The following is a 23,765-nucleotide window of genomic DNA, read 5'->3' on the forward strand; positions in this document are numbered from 1 at the left end:
ATACAAGCCCTTGAATTTGGAGGTCAGCCAGAATCCTTTGAGTTTCTACTAGGGATGCTGTCAGGTTTCTTAATGATTTTGCTTCACATTTCAGGCTTGGTTTAATATTTATTTTGTCTATTGTTGTGCATTGATTTGTTATTGAGATCCTTCATGGTAATTAAGGTATAGATTTAAATGAGATTGCATTATCTGCATTTTTCTCTTATTGTATTGCATCTTTTGAATTGGTACAATAAACCTTTATGGTTTCTCTAAATTTCACTCTAGAAATCACTTTTTGAGTCTGTCATTTCTTAATTGACTGTATTTTGAAATGCTGTTTTGTATCTTGCCTCTAGGACACACTGGCTTGTGAAAATCAAGGTTAACACAATCCCAGATCCACCCAACTAGCGGACAAGCTTTTGATTTGTAAGCTTTTAGGGGCACAGCACGCTCACACCAGTTTCAAGATCTCAGTAGAACATATGATATAATTGGGTGTCATAAGTACAGAATTGATCCCACGCCTACAAATTCGTAAAGATCTTGAATAGCTGAGGAAATTATATATGTAATAATTATTGTGACAGATCTGAGCCCTGAAGCACACCACAGTCTAATCTGCTAGTTTTATTAGAAAAGGGCCAAGCAAGCCTGCAGGATTTGGTTGTCTAAATAAACCCTGAACCTATTTGGATGTATTATCAGTGGCCCTTACCACAGTGGACAATTGCTCTATTAGGATCAAATATTCCATGGTTTCAAATTCCATAGCATGATCCAGCATTATAAGCATGGAGTTTGCTTCTTGGTTTGGTATAGAAGTATAGATCCGACCTAGGGTCCTGGAAGGTAAGTCTCAATGATGTGGCTAGACCAGACACAATTGGAACAGTACTTGATAAAGGTCAAGGAAGACCTGTAGTTGCAAACAATATATTTTTCCGGGATCTGGGGGGAAGCAGGAGGATTCGTAGCTGGCCTAAATTAGATAACTCTTGGATGTAAAGAATAGCCTTTTTAGCAGGGCATAATCAGGCCTTTCATCAACAGCCCAGCAACATAAGACTCTCCGATAAATAGTTTAACCAGCAGCTGCGGCCCCTGCAGGTAAGAGCGGTGGGGCCCAGTGGGGTGCTTTCGATGGATGATGACGAGAGAACCATATTGATTTATTTAATTTTTCCTCGTCATGGTCCATCGAAATCCGCGCCCCCCTCCCCTCCTCACCATGACTCACCGCTCTTACCTGCATGGGCCGCTGCTGTTAACCAGGTGATTAGTTGCAGAGTTAAGTACCAACCATAATGTTTCAAAAGGCAAGCAAGATCGATGGATGAGTCTTTAGGTTTCAATTTAAACATCTGATTATTAATTCCATAGTCTCTTGTCTGCATTAGAGTAAAAATGTGGCAGTCAGAGTACGAACAGCTCATCCTTAAGCACAGCATCTGCAGAGAGCCGTTGTTGTTGAACAATGGCTACTAAAGGTCTCCTTATCTTTTTCATTTTGATTATGAAGAACTGATTTTGTGTGCAACACAATTCAATAGACGAAACTAAGCAAGTTGAGCAATGAGTGCTGTTGAGTGCAGTCGATACTAGATTAAGGAATGTTGCTTGATTCTGGTCCAGTAAAGACATGGCTTGGCAGTTCGGGCTGGACTGTTCCCATGAGGCACAGGGTCAGGGCTGAATTGCATATGGCCATGTCTGAACTGGGGTGGTGTGGAGTGCAAAAAAACGATGGATTTAGGCCCAGATCTCTGTACTAGGGTGAATGTATGACATTGTTCTGCATTCTGTCCATCAACTGTTGTTTTTGCATTTGTCACCCCGAGTGGGATGGGTATGCTCAGACGTGAGTCCCATGTTCTCCACACCACTGGAGTCAAGCTATCCTGGCTGAAGACGGCTGATAGCCAGAAACCGGTCCTAGGATGCTTGATTCCGGTCCAGTAAAGACATGGCCTGGCAGTTCGGCATGGACAGTTCCCATGAGGCACAGGGTCAAGGCTGATTTGCATATGGCCATGTCTGAACTGGGGAGGTGTGGAGTGCAAAAAAACGATGGATTTAGGCCCAGATCTCTGTGTATGTTTGTATGACATTGTTCTGCATTCTGTCCATCAACTGTTATTTTTGCATGTCAGTGGAAACAGCCCATCCATCAACCTGTCTTCTAGTGGGGAGGATTCGGGGAGGGAGGAGCCCTTCTATAAGGTTGTAGTTAGAGCATGTTGGGCCTGCAGGTAGAGGAAGTATTCAGTACCCGTTAGCTCTTGCTGTTGTTGTAACTGGCCAAAGCTAAGCATGTCACCCTTCACCCAGAGATCGCCAATTCAAGAGATACCAATAAGTTCCCACTTGTCGAAACCCTTGGAAGGGTATAAACTACCTAGGGGCTCTGAATCCCATAGGGGGTAGCTAGCATCAGCTTCCGGTCCCAACCTAAACTTTTATTTACAGAATGCCAGACCTGGACCAAGTGCATGGTGGGCCCAGTTAAGGGAGTTTCTTGGGATTCGCATAGAGGGCTCTGTTGTATGTTACGCCCAGCCGAGGCCATGTGTCCTTGACATAGCCCGGATCTCCCAGTGCACGGTACGTATCTTGGTTGATGGCAGCAAGGTGGGCTGCCCAATGATATTTCTTTATGTCAGGGAGGCTGATACCGCTGTTGTAACAGTTGAAAACTAGTTTATGGAGCGCTATTCTAGGTCTCCCATCCCATAACAACTGCCTCTGTAAACCTTCAATGTCTTTAAAATACAGCATTTGAACAGGGACGGGATAGTTTTGTAGGACATATAGAAAGTGGGGCAGGGATATCATTTTAAAAAGAGCGGCTCAGCCAAGCAGTGAGAAATGAAGCACTCACTAGTTGGCGACATCACGACGCAAGCACTGATTATTTTCAGAACGGAGCTTGGGATCTGCGGTGACAAAGATCCCCAGGTAGCAAAATCCATCTGCCACCACCTGTATCAGACAACCGTTGGGGAGAGCTGGCGCCCCGCCACTTAGTGTGTAAAGAAGGGAGTTATTCCAGTTGATAGAATAGCCTGAAAACCTACCGAAGGATGTGAAGATGTCTAAAACACATATGGTGGAGGTCAAGTAAAGGAGAATGTCATTCACATGAAGCGAGATGCGATCCTCCCACTCCGCTGACCACCGCATTCCACGCATGGCCGAGTCACGCCGGATCCATGCAGTGAGAGGCTCCAAGGATAGGGCGAAGAGCAGGGGTGACAGCAGGTACCCCTGTATGGTACCTTGCCTAATAGTAAAGGAGTCGGACCGTTTGTTGTTAACTATCACCTGCGCCAGAAGTGCGAAACAGAGGAGTCTGACTCATGATATAAATTGCGGCCCAAACCCCAACTTGAAAAGGACGGCAAAGAGGTAGGGCCACTCGATAGTATCAAACACCATGGAGGCATCTAAGGACAAGATCACAGCATCTTCTCTGATGGTATCAGCCCGTCCTATCACTCCATGCACTTGTCGCAGATTCAGGGCAGTATTGCGTTGGGGTATAAAGCCTGACTGGTCCGGGTGTGCCAAGGCACTAATCACTCGCGACAGGTGGGTGGCCAAAAATGTTGCTAGGATTTTTGGTTCTGCATTGAGCAGGAAGATGGGTCTATAAGAAGCAATTCTGTCTCTAGGTTTTCCCTCCTTAGGGATGACTACTATCGATGCCAGTAGTTGGTCAGGCGGCAACTCTCCCTTCCTCCTACTCTCCTCAAACATAGCCCTCAGTTGCGAGGCAAGCTTATAGGAACGCAGTTTATAAAGCTCGATAGGTAACCCATTGGGGCCCATCGCCTTTCCCAATCGGAGCTGCCTGATTGCCTGCGCGATCTCAACGTACATAATGTTGCTATCTAAAAAACTCCTTTCTTCCTCAGAGAGGACTTGGAGCTGAATGTCTCGGAGGAAGTCAGCAGAGTCCGTTTGAAGGAGGGATGACTTTGCCCTATACACGGCTCTGTAATGTGCAGTGAACTCATTGGCAATGTGAACGGGATCCGTGATCTTCGCACCCGAGTCAGCCGTCAGTTCAGGCACCAGTCAATTGGTCATTTCCTTCTTGTCCAACCAGGCGATTAGTTTGCCCGCTTTGTCGCCCCATTCATACACCCTACCATCTCTCTCCTTCCCCCAAATGCTGGCTCCTTCTGTGACAATGGCTTTTCATTCATCTGTCTTCAGTTGCAAGAGGTGCAATGTTTCTGGGGTATCCCTCCTCCCAGTTTCTGCCTCTTATCAGAGGATGATTCAGAAAAGGGGGTGGTGATGAACAGAGTGTCTGAATTAAGCAGACCACTCTTACCCAGTCCAAAGATCAGGGCTTGATCCATCACCGTTTTTTAGCTCACTGCACCATCCCAGCTCAGAACTTGGCTATATGCAAATTAGTCTGACCCTTGCCCAGTGCATCATGGGAACAGGGCAGACCAAACTACCAAGCCAATTCTTACACTGGGAAGGAAATAAGCTACCGGGGACCGGTTTCTGGCATTTCAGCCGTCTTCGGCCCGGGTTGCTTGAATCCTGATGGTGCAATGAGCTAGGGACTCACATCTGAGTATACCCTTCCACGCTATCAGAGGATGTCCTTTTCAACCGCTTCAAGCTCTTTGGAGTTTTCCTTCTGAACTCCTGCTATGAGAGAGAGGGCTGTCTCTCTAATAACTGATTTGAACGCTTCCCAGAGTGTTTGGGGGAATTCAACGGAGCCAAGGTTCTCCTGGATGTAACAGTCAATCAGCTTCAACAGGTCTTTGCGAACATTGGGGTTTCGCAAACCATGCCAATTCGTTGGTCCCCTAGAACCAGCCTGGCCCACACTGGGTTGCGGTCGGATATGCCGTGTGCAAGGTGGCGATATTCATGTATGTGCATGAGTTGAGAGGCAGGCAGGAGTAAATAGTTAATGCGGGAGGAGCGACGATGAGCGCCCGAGAAAAAGGTGAATTGCAAGTCCCCGGGGTGAAAAGCCCTCCAAGCTTCTGAGAGGCTGAACGCCTCCAGGAAGCTGGGGAACCAACTACTTGAGGGGCACGTTGTACGGGGGGTTGGCGGTCCAGTGTACCGGATGCAACAGCATTAAAGTCGCCTCCCACCAGCAGCAGGCCCTCTGGTAGGGAGAGGAGCTGAGGTCCCAGATCCGCAAAAGTTTGACTTTGCAGCCGGGCGGGACACACACCAAACCAAAGTTAACGCCCTTTCCTCCCATTGTCCCATGTTTACGACAAACCTTCTGAGTTCTTCAGTGTGCAAAGACTGAACCAAAAAGGGGAAGGAGTGTTTAGCCATGATACCCACTCCCCTAGACTCAGAGGTGAAGCCCGAATGGGCCAGGAGCATTTACCCCCATCTATACAGAGCTTTACACATATTACCAATAAGATGTGACTTATGTATTGCAGTACTATAGTGCGTTTTACCTTGTCCCCCAGACCATTCACAAATGTAACTTATTAAGGTGGAGTGAGGGAGTTGTTGATGGTGGCGACTAGGAATGAGAGAGCTTCCCTGGAGTAGAAAGACAAGGATAAGGCATTACCCTGAGAGGAAGTAGCTTTGAGACACCTGAGTAGGCTGGAAGGATCTGCAAGAGATGAGTCATTGAAGGATTACCACTGCAGAGTCTATGAGTCTGTACGAAGAGGTAAGTGTAAGAAGAAAAACTGACTTAATGCTGTAGAGGTGCTGTCAGATCCTATGCATTTTTTCACTAAGGAAGCAATTGAGGAAATTGCACTTGTCTGTGAAACGTGTGCTGGGAGGGTGAAGCAGGGTGTTAATACAGTATTTGATTGTCTTGAAGAGCTATTTGCTTCTGCTGGTGGTGTTGGTACAATGCTTTGCTCTGGCCAGTGTAATGGCCAATGTAATGTTGTGTGGAGGGACTTAAGCATCAAGAGGCCATGAGGAAGTAATTTTCTTTCATGCCTCTGAAAAGTGTTTATTGTTAGCAAGGTCTTTAGAGTACTGGGGTGTGGAACGATTTGGTTTGCACTTGCAGTTTCACTTGAAACATGGTTATTTAAATAGTTTCTCTAAAGAATGCTGATGTTGTTTAGAAAAGTCTTGCCATCAGACTTGGAGTTGGCAGAGAAAGAGAGATGAGTTCATGATCAAATCATGGCAAAGTGGTAGATGACTAATGTGGGGAAGAAATCTGAGAATTCATGAACTAAGTCCTTGATCTGTCTGGGTAGCCTATATATGAGATGCAAGGTGGTGGACCATGATGCATAAAGTGGAAATTTTACTTTAGTATTCCTATGGGTTTGAATGTTACTTTCTTGTCTAAAGTGTGGGACAATGAGGACTTGTAGAAAAGAAGAAAGCCTTCTTGCTTCTTATGTGTGCTGTCCACACATTAGAAGTTATATCCTGTGTAAAGAAGAGCATCTAGGATGTACGAGTATGTCAGGGTGAACACAGTTTCACTGAAAAAGAAGGCATTAAGCCAGTGATAGGTGAGGAGGTCTGCGCTTTTTTCTGTAGTTTGAAGGTGTGCAGTAATTAGTGGGATGTGTATGAGGCTAAGTCTATGGGTAGGGTTGTAGGATTCAGTGGACCTGTGGTTCTGGGCCAATACCTTTCCTTGACTTAACAGGCCCAAGCAGGCAGTGCAATTGCTTATATCTACCCTTTGCTGGGGATGCATTGGTGGTGGGACCCAATTAGGATATTAGATAGAGAGACTGCAGAAAGTAATGTTACTTCCTGTACAGATGGATGCTGGGGGATACTGGGAGAAGTAATAATGTTGCTTCCTGTGAAGATGGATGATGGTGAATGAAGTCTACATGCCTGGCTATTCTATTAAAGATGACTTTGGCAGGAAAGCAGTGGTGTCACTTCCTGGGAAATACAATGATGCCTTTGCCTGTGGAGATGGAGGATGGGTATTCAAGTAAACTTGCAGGTCTACTTCTTTTATAGCTGATTTTGGTAGGAAAACAGTGACATTAATGCCTGTACTGATGGAAGATGGAAATTAAAGTACTGTCACTTTCTGTGGGGTTGACTGATGGGAAATGAAGTGTGCTTGCCTGGCTTCTTTTAAAGATGTTTTTTGTGGAGAAACCAATGATGGCACTTTCTGGGGATATATATAATGGGGGATGAAGTCTGTTTGCTCCTGTAAAGCTGCTTAAGTCAGGAAACAGGGAGCGTCATTTCCTGTGGAGATGGATGATAGGGAAAGAATGGTGCCATAAATAGCTGAAAAGCCGTAGGGGAGTGGAATCTTGTCTTAGACAGTTGTAAATGTCTGTTTGCCAAAGGAAATCTAAAGTAAACATAAGAGGTTAAAATACAACAACCCAGACTGCAACATAACATTCAATGTGTAACACAACAATAAAACAATACAAGAAAGTGCACAAAACACAACTGTGAGTGCAAGGACAACACATCACTACCACAGCAAACTGCAGAACTGCTCTTGTCACACTACCCCACCTGCACAAATTGGCTTTCATAATACAGTGATTAAAGGCGCTTGCAACAAGCACTGGCTTACCTACCGTTGTAGACATGTAATAGCACCGGTCAGAAATATATTGAAATCTGACCCTATGTCTACAGTGAAACCTCATTGCCAGGAGTAAAATAGCTGCTATAGAAAATTATGTTAAGTGGGTGGAGTGATATATAAAGTATACAGAGAAAAATGTCTCAAGAGAATCTGAAGGTGTGGGAAACACTGAATTACAAGTTCAAATGTACAGTGCCTGCATGAGCTGAAAAAAAGTAAAAACCGTTTTGTGAAAGAGTGGATGATGAAAAGAAGTTGAAACAAATATAAGATAAGTGACGCTGGGCAACTAGGATTGGACAGTATAAATGCATAAAATATAAGAAGCATACTTACCCCCCGTGGCAATGATATTTGCTTTAATACCATAGGCAAATGTGTTAATTCCTTTTGGAAGAGAAATCTTCCTGACTGGTCTGCAAGAAGCATAATGAAAACATCAACTCAAAAACCACGTAAACTACACAAACTCTATCTACCTTAAACTACATGTTCATTTTAGTCACAAGTGGTTTCCTAAATGTTGGTGCTCTTAAAAGTAAAAAGTAAAAGGTTCAACAGGATTAAGAATCATATTGAGAATTGGGGAAGTTTATTTACTGCAGGTTTTTAGCAGCAATACCATTTCAGCTGATTAGAGTTCTAACTGGGATGAAAATCCAGCAAATCAACATACTCAACATGATTTTGCCACCTCTGGCATTCTTGTAAAACTTGCTTCAGAAAATTACAGTCAAAGTCAAGATCCTTTTACCAAGTTATAGAGAATGCTAGGAGACAAGTGGGAATACCACAGAATTGTTCCACCAGCTCACAACAGGTGGTGTATTACATCACGCCTCAAAAATGTCTAGATGCACACGTTAGGAAACAAAATACCCCAACTGGAAATGTCTCAAGTATACATGAATATGTTACTTACCTTCAGCAATGCTCTTTCTGGAGGAACCTCTATCTGTCCACAGATTCTTCACCTTTACAGTTTTTCCCAGATACCAGACTGATTCTGAATGATTTTTTAGCACAACCCTGGTGCACTAGTAGGTGGTGTCATGCAGCTCAGCATTGACTCTGCTCTGTTCAGGAAGTGATCAGTGAAGTCACATATAGGCACCACCCAATCGCTATTATGTCAGTTTCTTTCTGAACACCATCCACCCCCTCAACGTGGAGCCTAAAAATACATTTGTTGTGCCAGTAAGCAGATCTCTACATTTGAAAGATGGAAAACATTCTATTCCACAAAATGGGGAGGTAGGAAGATGGTGAGGAATCTGCACTTAGATAGAATTTCCACTAAAGCGTGTTACAGCGTTACATAATCTAACTTCTTATGATGAATATTTCTAACTGCAGATTTCTCACCTTTAGAAAAGATACCAAAGCAACATCTACTCCGAGTGGTGGGTCTGTGGAATGAATAAGACCAAAATGTCTTGCAGGACTGAACAGCTAAAATGCCCTTCTGGACATACCTGGCTGTCAAGGAATTGGTGCTTTGTGAATGTGTGCACTGATGCCCACGTTGCAGACTGACAAATTTTTAAGGCAGGCACTCAACTTACTAATGCAACAAGAGCAGCCTAGGTCCTAGTGAAATGGGCCCTCAACCCTTCTGGAAGCCACTTCTTAGACACTGCATAGCAGATGTTAATGCAAAGGACCCTCTTCAACGTCTACATGAGCCCCCTCGCGGCCATCGCACGCCAACACAACCTGAACATCATCTCCTACGCCGACGATACCCAGCTGATCCTCTCCCTTACCAACGACCCCGCCACCGCCAGAGCCAACCTTCAAGAAGGAATGAAAGAAGTAGCCGAGTGGATGTCGACCAGCCGCCTGAAGCTGAACTCGGACAAGACGGAAGTCCTCATCCTGGGATCCTCGCCCTCCGCCTGGGACGACTCCTGGTGGCCCCCCGCCCTGGGAACTGCACCCAAACCGACAGACCACGCACGCAACCTGGGCTTCATCCTGGACTCCTCCCTCTCCATGACCAAGCAAGTCAACGCAGTCTCCTCGTCGTGCTTCAACATCCTGCGCATGCTACGGAAGATCTTCCGGTGGATCCCCACCGAGACCAGGAAGACTGTCACCCAGGCCCTCGTCACCAGCTGACTGGACTACGGCAACGCCCTCTACGCCGGAACCACCACCAAGCTCCAGAAGAGACTCCAACGGATCCAGAACGCCTCAGCCAGATTCATCCTCGACATCCCACGACACAGCCACATCTCCGGACACCTAAGAGACCTGCACTGGCTCCCGGTCAACAAGAGAATCACCTTCCGTCTCCTCACCCACGCACACAAAGCCCTACACGATCAAGGCCCGAGCTACCTCAACAACCGCATCAACTTCTACGCTCCCAAACGACACCTCCGATCAGCCAGTCACGCCCTCGCCGCCGTCCCCCGCATCCGAAGAATGACAACAGGAGGAAGGTCCTTCTCCTACCTGGCCGCCAAGACCTGGAACTCCCTCCCTCCCGACCTGCGCCTGACCCAAGACCACCTCGCCTTCAGGAAGAAGCTCAAGACCTGGCTGTTCGGGCAGTAGCAGCCCCCCGCCCCCCCCCCCCCCAGCGCCTTGAGACCCTCCGGGTAAGTAGAGCGCTCTATAAATGTCTATGATTGATTGATTGATTGAAGGACTATCCGCCTGGACAATGTCAGTTGTTCCTTTGCTTTGCCTTTCGGTGCCCCAGAGAAACCAACAAAGATCTGACTGTCCAATGGTTTTTGATACGATCAATATCAAAGCTATAAAAAAGTTATTTGGATCCAAGCACTGGAGACTCTTCTCTTTGTTCAAGGGGTGAGGTGGGGCACAGAACATCGGAAGAGTGATGGACTGCCTGATGTGAAATGTAGGCACATTGTTCGGCAGAAAGGCCACTATAGTCCTCAGCACCAGTTTCTCCAGGAAGAAGGAGTTGTAAGGTGGTTAGACTAATAGAGCTTGAAGTTTACTCATGCAATGAGGTGACATGATTGCAATGAGAAAGACTTAAACATGGGCACATTTTGCGAATCTGGCGTTCGCGAATTTGTGTATTTGCGAACTCGCAATCAGCAAAATCCGCAAATTCTCGCGAATTTTTTGATTTTTTTTTGTGTTCACAAGGGTTTCTGTCAGTTCGCGAGGGTTTTGTACCAGTTCGCAATTGCGAACTTACTTGTCGGCTCGCAACGGTCGTGACTTTGTTGTTTCTACGTCTGGTTCATCACAGGTTCAATCACAGCACCCTCTGTTTCAACGCTGCCACCCTCTGATTCACCCATGCCACCCTCTGGTACATCACTTCCACCCTCTGATTCATCACTGTAGATTATGGGGGGGAAAAGCAAGCACACCTGCCCTGCTTCAACTGACATGAATTAATTTGGGGTTGATTAATGTGTCACTGAATTTAAACTACCTGTCTGGCACCTGCTTCCTTATCTGTAATTTGCTTTCTGTTGCAGTGCAATTTTGTTTCCCAGGACTTTTGTGGCCTACTTGTAGCTATTCTATGAGCCTGCTGTGAGGGTCAGAGCAGGGTCAAAGAATAGTTGCAAGTAGGCAACTGAACTCTGGAGGGACCCCTCAGGAAGCACTACAGGGAATGGTTACTAATGATGAGTTTGAACTTTTGCACCTGCTGACTGAGTGCTTTCAGTTTTGCAAAACTCGTTTTTCTGCAGAACAGCAACTGTAATGCCCCAAACAAACATAGGCAACTGAACTCTGGAGGGACCCCTCAGGAAGCACTACAGGGAATGGTTACTAATGATGAGTTTGAACTTTTGCACCTGCTGACTGAGTGCTTTCAGTTTTGCAAAACTTGTTTTTCTGCAGAACAGCAACTGTAATGCCCCAAACAAACTTACTTGTGAAAGTTGATTTCTAATCCAAAAGTGATCCAAAGAAAGTCAAAAAGGCCTCAAATCCAAAAAAGTGCAGGCAAATGTCAACCTGAGGAGTTATTCTGATAAAAAGCATCATTATCAGAAGGTTTATGCTGCTTGCTAGTGGATTTCTCGTGCAGAATTGCAAATTTTGTAATTTCGCGAGTGCGAGATTGTTGCTGCCCGCCGCATCTACATGTTCGCAATTGCGAACTCTCGCGATGCGTCGCCAAACTCCCGCGGGATCCCGCAGCAAGATCCAAAATGGCGCAGCACTCGCAAAATATCGAGAAAAAGAACTCGGCAAACGCTGAATGATGGTAAGTGAACGCCGCACGCCGCAATATTGTATCACCAAACAAAAAAATCCGCTGCATGCGAATTTGCGGATTTTCGGTAAATTCGCGAGAGTTCGCGGATTGTGAATTTACCGCGAGCGTAACGGATTTTCCGCCCATGCTTAGAAAGACTGTCTTCAAGATCAGGGGACGTAGGGAGCTGCTGTTTATTGGCAACTCAAAAGGGTACACTTAAGGAAATGAAAGACCAAATTAGGATTCCAATGTGGCATCAAAAAAAGTTTAGGGGGAAAAATGTACACTACATCTTTGAGAAAATGCATCACAAAAGGTGAGTTTACACAAAATGATTAAAAGTCCTGACAGATAACCTTTAACTTTGCTCACTGAAAGTCTGTGTGGGGCGTAGACAGAACAAACAGTAACATATCCAATAGTTTAACATGCAACTGGTCGGTGTTCCGCGGGACTCGCCAAGCCACAGATTTGTCCCAGCATTCACCATAAATTCATTTTGTGGAAGGATGCCTGGCCCCCAGGATAAAATCCACTGCTTCAGGAAGTGGATCGAATGAAGTAAACTGCTGCATCAATCATCATACATTGACTTGTAGATTGTGCAGGCCTGGGTGCAAGATCCTGCCCTGCTGCTGTGACCAAAGATGCTTCTGGAGTTGCAGCCTGATCGGATGCTAGATGGCCATGCTCAGAAGTTCTGGATACCACAATCTCCTGGCCCAATGTGAAGTCACTAGTTTGATTTGGACTCAGTAATTACTGATTTTTCAGAACAAGGGGCGAAAAAGGCTGTGACAGGAAGGCATTCAGCTATTGTGTTCCACTCTAGGCAGACTGTGTCTTGCAAAATTGTTGTCGCTGTGCATTTCTGGCGGTGACAAATAGATCTAACTATGGATCTCTCCATGGCTGACGGGTACCCTGCTCTGTTGTCAGTGAAGATCTTAACCAGCCTTCCCTTGATGGATGGCAAATAGCCCGCAGCTCCAGTATATTGATCTGGAGGCACCTCTCTGAGGTGACATTACCAACCCAGCAGTGATACCGCTGTCACCACTGTAGGCTCTTGGTAGGATAGGGAGAGGGGTCTGCACTGACCCAACTGCAGGCGAGCAGCCACCACTGCAGATCTGCTGCAGTATCCTCTGAAACCTGGATAGTGTACATGTTGCCTTGGTACTAGGACCACTGAGTTTCCAGATTTCACTGCAGAGTCAGCATGTCCCACTACCACCTGGAATGGACAACACGCAGGATGTAGTAGTCCACAAGGCCAAAAAGTCTAGTAGCCATCCCCACTGAGACCCAGAATTGAAGCTGAAACATCAGGATCATCACCAGAATGTCCTGGACTTGTTGCTCTAAAGGAATGGCTCGAAAGAGAACTATATCTGGTGAAAGGGAGATTCAGCGAATAAGTCTAGTGCGACTTTGGTGATGTCGTCATTATCTGGAGGTGGTCCATGACTCATTGTGGGGAGCCTTATTTCAACAACCAGATGTCATAGTAGGGAATGATGGGTACCCCATCACTCTAAAGGCACACTGTAATCACTGCCATCATCTTTGTGAATACCAAGGTGCACTTGTGGGCTAAACAGGAGCATGGCAAATCAAAAACACTCATGGTCCACCTTGACTGCAGGTATGCCTGTGTCCCTGCAGGACAGAAATATGAAAACAGGCCTCCTGTACATCTTTCCGCTATCATCCAGTCTTCTGGATCCAGGGCAGATAAAACCTGGTCCAGAATAAACATCTTGAACCTGTCCTTCTGCAAGAATAAATTGAAGATCTAAAATAGGGGAAAACCCTCAAACATTTTTCAACACTAGGGAGTAACACCCAGTTCTGATCTGAATAGAAAGCAAGTATAGACCTATCCAGAGGCATTGCAAATTAAGCTCCTCAATGCCTAATATGATTTCTAACAGCCAACAGGATCTTATCCTTCAAAATACTGCATGTGTAAATAATTATTTTGTCAACAATATTATACATCTGCCAATCACATGTCATCCAAAGTGCCCAAAACCACATAGTAGAAGGACATATTTTCCTAACTTGTATGTTGATGTGTCATACTGTTTTCAGTTGGTAACTTATGCTATCCAATAAAGACATGGTCCATGACACAACACAACAACTTTCTTCAATTGGGACGAAGGCGCTAAGGGGCGCACAGCGGAATGGCTGCCTGAAGAGACAGCTCCGCCGGGCAGACACCACCCAGCGCGAATAACTCAATTAAACGGACAACAAATGGCGATATAAAGACAGCGTTGTGAATGGGAAGATGTCAGGAATTGGAAGGAGCACCTAAGCTGAGAAAGATGGGAAGACTCCGGTAGATCAGCGCCACATTGCTACAGAGCGGCCGGAGAGTAAAATGGCGGCTGCCGCTGGGAGAAGTGTTTAACCAGAGACGGGCGGACGACGGATCGAGTTCTTCGCTGCCGCAGACTGCCCTGCCATGAGAGGAAGATGAATCAGCGGCTAACCGAGAGACCTGCCTGTGCCCCGAGAGTAGCGTGAAAGAAACGGCGCGCTCGCTTTGCTATTGGGACTAACGGCGGAACCTACGAAATGGTGGTGCCCGTACCCTAGCCAGGTCGGTAATCATCTGCCGGACTGAGAGATACGCAGGGGCCATCAGCTGCTGGCTAAAAATCACAAAGGCTGAGACTGGATGGAGCGCGAGCGCAGACAGTGGAGGGACAGATGTGGTGGTTAAGTGGCGACGCAATGTGCAGCAAATACAGGGAGCGCAGACAGGGGAGATATAACGAGGAACCGACTGTAAGGCGCTGCAGAGGCAAGATTACAGAGAGAAGAATGGTGCGAATTTGCCACTACTAATTTAATGAGGAAACCCATAAAAGACATCTGCTGACACACGTGAGGGATAAGGAGGAACTAAGCGCTGCATACCCTCGGGATGGGCCTGAAGTGCTTATAGTAAGTGTGTACGACCATATGCTGTGATTAATGGTGGCTCCTAGCTGAACTGATGAGCGCTGACTCTGTCACACTATGCAGAAGTTGTTTGCGGAGGGAGGAGAATGTGTGATACTTGTAAGCGGCAATAAGTAAGTGCGAGAGCCTCTCATCACATGACTAAATCAGAAGATAACGCAATGTATGGCGAAATCGCCACCAACGTGGAGAGATATATAATGGGCGCCATTTCTAACTTCTACTGAAAGGCTTTTACCGGTAAATACTCACGGGACAAAGGCTATAACACACTCTGTCCCATATAGACTGCTTGTATACATCTACTGGAGCTACTGAGGTAATAGGCCCCCTGGATAAGCGGACAAATAATAGCGAACCCCTACGATGACACAAATCTCCCCTTGTCACTTGAGCCTTACAGTTTGCAAAGCGGTGATCGCGAGTGGCCACCACTGTCAGTTGAGAAGTGTGAGGTGGTTGCAATTGGGCAGACAGCCCGGGCGGGCCACTTCTGTGAATAACATGGGGAAACCCGATAGACAACAGCCTAAAGTGACTTTTGAAACCTACGGAGCAATCAGAGACGGATCAGGAAGCGGATACGTCGGCAGAAAGTAATATGGAGACCATCTTGAAGTCCATACAATCCAACCTTAAAGATATAAACGGGAAGCTGGATAGTCCTACGTGCAGGATGAATAACATGGCTGCCAAAATGGACAAACAGAGCGGTTGGAAACAGCTGAAAACTGAATTTCAGCAGTGGAAGACGAGGCCCATGAGACGGCGGGTAAATGCAATGGCATGGAAAAAGTTCTTGAGGTGATCCAAGTAAAAGCTGAGGAGTTGGAAGCTCGTTCCCCCCGCAATAATGTCAGGATAGCGGGACTTTCGAAATCCACCAACACGGGCCGAATGGAGCCCTACGTCGAGTCTCTGTGCAAAGAAATATTTGGTGAGGAAGCATTCTCCCCTATCTTCGTCATAGAGAGGGCACATCGATCCCTCACGCCGAAACCGCCGCCAGGAGCTTCACCAAGGCCTATTGTGGCTTGTGTGCTAAATTACAGGGATCGTGACAATATACTGCGACTCTCCCGAGAGAAAGGTCACATCGACTATCGAGGGAACAAACTTGAATTTTATCCAGACTACACTATTGCAGTGCAGCAGGCACGCCGTTAGTTCGCTGCTGCCAAAGCAAAAAAAAAAAAGATCACTACAAATTAACTATGCCATGCTATATCCTGTGCGCCTAAAAGTGACATGGGAAGGAAAACCAACGATTCTGTCCACTCCTAGGGAGCGCAGGAATTTATCAAACGTAAAACACAAAAGGGCAAAACTGCGGAAAGAAGGGAACAACAGCAGAATTCCGACTGATGGTCTGTATACAGAAGAAAATTAGCGAACGGCGACTCCTGAGACTCATAGGTTTGTTGTCAGCTGAAGCGGTGCGCTGACTCTGGGTAAGACTGTATGACAGCAGATTGTCGTAGATTGAAAGATATCTGGGTGTAAAAGCTGTGGCGCAATTTAGACAGAAGTAAGGCACCCCATGACCACATGTGATAGACCATGGTAACTGGGGGTCAAGCTTGCCAAACTCCTGGCTATAAGGTGTCCTCTGGCGGAAGCAGATTCTAATAGAAGCTGACATATGCCACCCGGGAAACAAGATGGAGTGTACAAGTTAATAAAGGACATTGACGTGGAAATCGGCTGGGAGGTCAGCTAGATGAAAGAGATATAATGGGACACGGTATACTCTTGGCAGCCTGAATGGGCTAAAAACTGTTAAAAAGTGCCTGAGTCTATGAACTATATCTCTGTCATCGCTAACGAATATGATCTTGTAAACAACAGCAGGGATTTTACCAGGAAAAGATGGGTGGAGCATGATCATGTGATACTGTAGGATATCGTTTTGTTAAATGGTTGCTGGTGGGGACGATGTTCCATTATGAGCCTGACTTTTTCCTGATGCAATTGTTGGTATGAAAAAGTAGGGTCTGCCCCCATCCATTAAGTTGGATGGTGTAGTGAACCCTCGGTGGACCTCCACATGGGTGATCCCAAAATCGTTTTTTTTGGGATGTGTTGGGATGTTCATAGAGGGATGTGGCTTTGGCAGGATTGGGTTGCTAAAGTGGGTGGGGGTGGATGGAATTGGGGATTTGTTCTAGTTAACGGACCGAAGCATTTGAGATGCATTGCTGAAATTCATGGTGTACTGCAGTTCTGTGTTACGGGTACTGTACCAGAAGCTGTTTCATTAGGGTCTGGGGGGAGACCAGGTGGTTATGAGCTTAGGGTAAAACTCTTTAGCCAAGTATGATGCCTAGTAGACATATGATCTTAAGTAAACAGTGTTTAAACCTCCTAACGTGGAATGTTCGTGGATTTACAAATCCGAAGAAAATAAGGCAGGTATTTACATGCTTAGATATTTTTTTATTTAAAGTATTTTTATAGCGCGGCTAACCCCTTGCAGGTTTCCTGGCGCTGGAGAATACTCTTTAACTGAGGAGAACAAGAACGAGTAGCAGCCAAATTGAGTTAGGGAAATAGCCAGGTCTTGATACGTTTCCGAAAGGGGAGGAGTTGTGATATTTGGCGGATGTCCAAGGGCAGACAGTTCCACAATTTAGCCGCTGCGACTCTGAAGGATCTGCCCCCAGTTCTGACTTTGTAGTATCTAGGAACTTTTACCAGACAGGCTGAGGCAGAGCAAAGGGTTCTGTTAGGGGTGTACCAAGAGAACAAGGCTTGCAGGGGTCTGGGCCCGACTCCATGCAGAGCCTTAAAGACAAGGCAAAGGGCCTTGAATGCCACACGCTGCTTCAGAGGTAGCCAATGTAGCTTGGCTAAGGCCGCTGTGGCAGAGAATCTCCTGGTCCAGCCAAGAGCTAGCTTGGCAGCGGCCGACTGAATTCTTTGGAGCCGATCCAACAGCACAGCTGGAGACTCAAGTAACAACGCGTTACAATAGTCGAGGCGACTAAGAATAGTGCACCTGACTATCAACACCCGAGCTTGTGCGGGAAGGAGTGGCATAATTTTGCGCAGGGAACGCAAAAGGGCGGAGCAAGTCCCCACTGTTTTTGCAACCTGGGTTTCCATACTCAGCTTGTTATTAAGCATGGCCCCCAGGTTGCGGACCGAGGAGATTGGCTGTGGTTTATCCGGTGTTTCCGGAGGCCAGAAATCGCTCGGTAACGGGCGAGGTATTCTGTTTCCAGCACAAAACAGAAACTCAGTTTTGGAGGAGTTGAATTGCAGGGAGTTTTTGTGCAACCACCCAGCCGTCTCTCTTAGGCAGTCGTGAAATGATGTTAAGGGGATAGAGTCTTCTCCCTCCCAAGAGAGAATGAGCTGGGTGTCGTCCGCGTAGTTGATAGTTTTTAACCTGTAGGTCTTTATTAGCGTGATCAAGGGCTTAAGATACACGTTAAAAAGAATGGGGCTGATGGAGGGGGAATAGACATAGCACTGCTACAAGAGACACACATAGCACCACGCACACATACAACCATAGGTCAGAGATGGGCAGAAACGAAACACGCATCTGCATACTCCTCGTATTCCAGAGGAGTCATGACATTGGTAAGGAAGGGAACGAATTTTAACGTGCACCGCACGATAATACACCCAAATAGGATATATGTATTAATAACAGGGATTTTAAGAGGACAGCGGATAACACTAGCCAATATATATGGACCAAACGTTGATGCACCTGAGTTTTATCAGGAATTATGGAACCATATGCACGAGCTGCGGGATACAACGATCCTATTGGGTGGAGACCTTAATCTAGCATTGAAGGAGCAAGATGACAGGTCAGGAAGTACTACAGAACCGCATAAGAGGGCACAGGTGAAAGTGCTAGATATAATGGTAGACCTAAGCATGAGGGATATATGGAGGGACAGACACCCGCACAAGACGGGAGCGACACATATTAATGCATCACATGGAAGCTGGTCACGCATCGACTATTGGCTGGGGTCAGATAACATACTACTCTGGACAAAGGAGGTGACCATACTGTCCAAAACACTATCAGATCATAATCCAGTCCTTCTATCCCTTCAGATTCCGCACTATTCCCCTCCTCCGTTTAGCTGGAGGTTTAATGCCAAAGCACTTACGGATCAAATATATGCGGACACAATAGCGAAAGCTATAAGGGATTACTTTCAATTAAATACAACTACAGTTGAGGATCCTGGGATACTCTGGGAGGCCATTAAGGCCGCCCTTAGAGGGGTGTGCATAAGCACGACGGTAGGGATATTAAAGGATATCAGAAAGTAACTTGCAAGATGTGAAACTCAGTTGAAAGAGCTGGAGACTAAATGGGAACACACGCAGGATCCAAAATTATTGGGGGAGTTACGACAGATACACACGGAACATCAGTCTTTTACTGAGGATGAGCTCAAAAATGTTTCCAAACGAGCCAATGCTAGGAACTTTGGAGAGGGGGGCAGACCGGGCAGAGTGATAGCAACTAAGATCTGTGAGGGGAGAGGTTTGCCATTAGTTTTACAAATACGGGGAGAGGATGGAACCGTGGTTACTGACGCAAAAGGGATTTTGCAAGGCTTTGTACAAAATTATAGGGAGTTGTATAAGTCACAATCCACTGCGCCTCCTACATAAGTGTTAAAATATCTAGTGGATGTAACCACTGCATGGCTATCAGACAATCAGAGGGAGTACTTAGCGATGCCAATAACAGTGGAGGAAGTAACAGAAATTTACCAAATGGAAAAGCCCACGGCCCGGATGGGTTTACATGCGAATTCTACAAAGCGTATGCAGAAGTGTTGGCTCCCCATTTGGTAGCTATGTATGGCAACGCTTTCAATCGGGAAGTGCTTCCTCCGACACTGCAGGAAGCAATGATCATAGCCCTCCTGAAGCCCGCTAAAGATCCCGAAATCTGTGAGTCATATAGGCCTCTGTCTTTGATCAACGTTGTCTCTAAAATACTAGCTAAGATACTTGCAGTTCGGTTACAGCCGCTTATGACGAGTTTGGTCCTCCCGGACCAGGCGGGCTTTATTCCCACTAGGGCCACTTCACATAACACCAGAACCATTTTTGCACTATCCCACTATTTAATAAACGATACAAAGGCAGTGGCGGTCACCTTGGATGTCGCTAAGGCCTTTGACTCAATAGAATGGTCGTACTTACCGACGATATTGGAAAGGATGGGTTTTCCTCCCATGTACATGAAGTGGGTGCACTTACTATATACAGACCCAGTAGCTAGAGTACGGGTGAATGGGTATATATCTGATCTATTCACTATTGAGAGAGGGACACTGCAAGGATGCCCCTTATCGCCATTGCTGTTAGCATTAGCGCTAGAACCGTTGGCCTGTCTAGTGCGGCAAAAACACAAATACTCTGCACTACAATTCCCTTCTAGGCCTCTACATATAGCATTGTATGCGGAAAATATGCTCCTATATGTTCGCGTCCCGGTACATTTGTCACCACTGTTGAGGGAATATATCAAATTTGGTAGACATTCTGGCCTTCAAATCAATTGGAACAAATCCTCAATAATTCCCCTGACGAACACCACTCAACCACATGCAACTGATTTTCCTGTAGACTGGCAGACTGAACCCATTAAATATTTAGGGGTGTGGTTCCACAGAAATCCAGAAGTGGTAATACGAACAAACTATGGAAGAGTGATCTCTGTATTAGAAGATAAGATTGAGAGATGGATACAATTACCACTTTCCATGGCCGATCGAATTGCAATTGTGAAAATGAACGTCTTACCTAAATGTCTTTATCTGTTTAATAATATCCCTATCCCCCCCCCCCGAAAGCGGTGTTTAACAAGATTACATTATTAGTGCTTAAATTAATTTGGGCCGGGAAACAGGCGCGTATAGAACTTCGAACATTAACACTCCCTTATGCAAGAAGGGGCTTTTGTGTTCCAGATTTCCTCTTTTATTACCTGTGTGCACAAGCGCAATATGCTACATACTGGTGCCATGAGATACCATATTTAATGCACACAGCAATTGAAGAGGGGGATTCGTCACCAATACCCTTTTCAGCCATAATAATATACAGAAGACCACCGTTACATGACGAGGACATTAACACTATAGACGCTACTACTGATGCGTGGCGAAGATTGGGGCAAATGGCACATAAAATACCATTTTATCTACCAGCGCTTCCACTGCACCATCACCCAGAGCTCTCGGTCACAGGGGAGAAAGTAGGGATGGACCTCCTACGACAAGTAGGGATTGATACATTTGGAGATCTTTACCATGAAGGTACATTTCGTCCACTGCAGGATCTTACATACATTCAAAATCAAACATTATTATTTCGCTTCACATACTATAGGGGACAGAGAGTCATTAAACAGCTGTATCCAGAATTCCCTGCTGAGCCAGCAAGCTTAGATGCCTTACAAATGATCCTAACATCATCAAATACTACACATCTAGTTTCTAGATTATACTCCGTAGCGCAAAATTAAATACCATACACAACAGAGAGAGCGATGAAAAGATGGAATGATGGGCTACCTGAACCACTAACAGAGGGGGAATGGGAAATTACATGTACCTTGGTTCAACTACTCACGCCTAATGGTAATCTAAGGCTTCTGCACTTCAAATATCTGCATCAAACATACTACACCCCGGCGAAATATATCAATATGGGTTACAAGCAGATGCGAGGTGTAAAAGATGTGGTATGATGGAGGCTGACTTTATACATTTAGCATGGCACTGTTCGAGGATACAGGACTATTGGGAGGAGGTCACTTCCACACTAGCAGGAATGGTAGGAATGGATATTGGATGCAATATAAAGACCTGTTTATTGGGACTTCTAACAAATGTGAAGGCAATGACGCATACATTTTGTGCAATAGCATTATTATTGGCCAAATGTCAGATATCTCAAAATTGGTGTGGTACTAAAGTTCCAACTGTTAAACAATGGATGAGTGACATGGCTTCCTGTAGAGATAAGTTGTTAACATATGAGGAAGAATTGCCGGTAAGGTCCCGTCCGAAAGATTATTGGTTCTTCTTTACAGATTATGTACGTAATACTGCCTCGATTTCATACATGTAACTGCTGATAAGTGTCCTTCCTTATGTACAGCAAATTGTAGGTACAGATTGCCCTTTCTAATTTGATATTGATCTTGAACATGAACTTACTACACATGGTTGATGAATGCAGAAGTGTACTGTCCGATTTCTTGATTGTTATCTACTTTTGTTATTGGAAAAACCTTTAATCAAAAGATTTATTTTAAAAAAACTTTCTTCAATTGGGAGGTCATCCTTACAACATGGCACATAGAAGGATCAGAGCCTTAGTTATAGGCACTTTATCGATGCATACATCAAAGTGGTGGTGGACTACCATATGCACCTGTGAAGGTTTGTCAAAATACGATGGGTTGCTGTGTCCAGCACAACATTGCACAGGATCAACATATGCCCATCTCTGGACATATTGAGAAGGCCAATCCCGACCTGTCTGATGTTGAGTAACAGCTGGTTGGTCAACAGGACCAGTAGGGTAAGCATGAGATAGCAGCCACCATAAGAGAGAACTTCATCAACAATTAATTCTAACTTTCATTTGAAAATATTTAATCACCTTGAGTAATAAATGCACTGAATATTAGCAGTTCCATAGTGTTGTATTGTAACGAAAGTACATCACGAAAACGCCACTGAACCAAACATTGCAATAAAACAATACTAACCCATCCTTGACTAAGACACTGACCCTAAACCCACCCTCTTGTAACACTATATGGCCCACAAATTCCCTATAAGGAAAACCAAATTCGAATTCTTGACCTATTTTAACTCATCCTTGACTGACACCCTAACCCCAACTGACCTTAAATCCACCATATTCTAAAGACTATATGACTAACCACTACCCTAGAAAGGAAATGTAATAATTAACCTTTGGTAAAAATCTTCAACTGACACCCATACCCGCACTTAAAAATGAAAAGAAAACGTCAAACCCATGGTGTACTCGATCCTTAGCCTTCTTAGCAGGAGACTTTTACAGATAAGTGAGCTGATCATTGCGTGCAGACCTTCTACGTGAACTGAGGGGGGATACAAGATGGGAAGCCTGTTAATGTGTAAAGAGAGCATAGTTTGCAAAGAAGTGGTTCTGCTCTTTTCTATCTGATGAGTAGGGAGTTGTGGAATGGGCATCAACTGTATGTCCTATCATAACTGCACAATTCTGTGTGACTGGATTGATATTATATGGTCAAACTGTCCCTGAGCAAACTGATGTAATATATCCTGGAATACCTCATGGTCTTGACTTATTTTTTAGGTTGGTTAAACCTCCTGCAGCAGTCACACAACCTGCATCTGTAAAACTAATTGGCGTTGTTGTGCCCTAATATCATGTCTCAATTGTATGCAGTGACGTAGTACCTACCTAGCAGCAGCACCAGCTCCTACAATAAGTGACGTCTGTTTGGGAATGCTCCTAGTACAGGGGTAGAGGCTGATAAGTCGTCAATCAAACTTTGACGTTCAGTCTGTTGCCCTTCTATTCTCTTCAAAATGCTCTCCAACTCCCAGGCCATACTATCAATCGAGGGCACTGACTCATGGCGGGCTGTAGAATGAGTGGCTAGATCACCTCAGAATCAATGCTTAAAGTTGCAGGTTGCGCAGTAGCCTGCAGTGACAAATGTTCTGCCACTTGGTTCCCCTCCATTCCCTCTGTGATAGGCTGACTGGCTCATCCAGTGACACTGTAGTCATTTGTGTGGGCACAGATGTAATGCTACAAGACGTTGGGATTAAGGTCAGTGTAACAAAAAATTGTATGCAGTATAATGACAAATGTTACATCTGATGTTTGGCGACTGCCCACCTCGATGATGGGAAGAAAACTTAATCCAACCAGGAGGATGTTCCATGTGGTGGGGAGAAATATGTATATTGCCTGTCTTCTCGGTGGTGGAGTCGCAAAACATCA

General features: G+C 45.4%; 1 protein-coding gene across 1 annotated transcript in view; it reads right to left on the reverse strand.

The window, feature by feature from the left end:
- The window catches only part of WDR64 (WD repeat domain 64), a 2,246,160-nt gene that overhangs the window by 1,722,613 nt on the left and 499,782 nt on the right, over positions 1-23,765 (reverse strand). The window contains exon 10 of the mRNA XM_086925751.1: positions 7,889-7,968. Within this exon, the coding sequence (XP_086781877.1) occupies positions 7,889-7,968 (80 nt within the window). The remainder of the gene's footprint in view (positions 1-7,888; positions 7,969-23,765) is intronic.

The sequence above is a fragment of the Lissotriton vulgaris genome, chromosome 6 (genome assembly GCF_964263255.1).
Source record: "Lissotriton vulgaris chromosome 6, aLisVul1.2, whole genome shotgun sequence".
In the NCBI taxonomy this organism is placed as follows: domain Eukaryota; kingdom Metazoa; phylum Chordata; class Amphibia; order Caudata; family Salamandridae; genus Lissotriton; species Lissotriton vulgaris.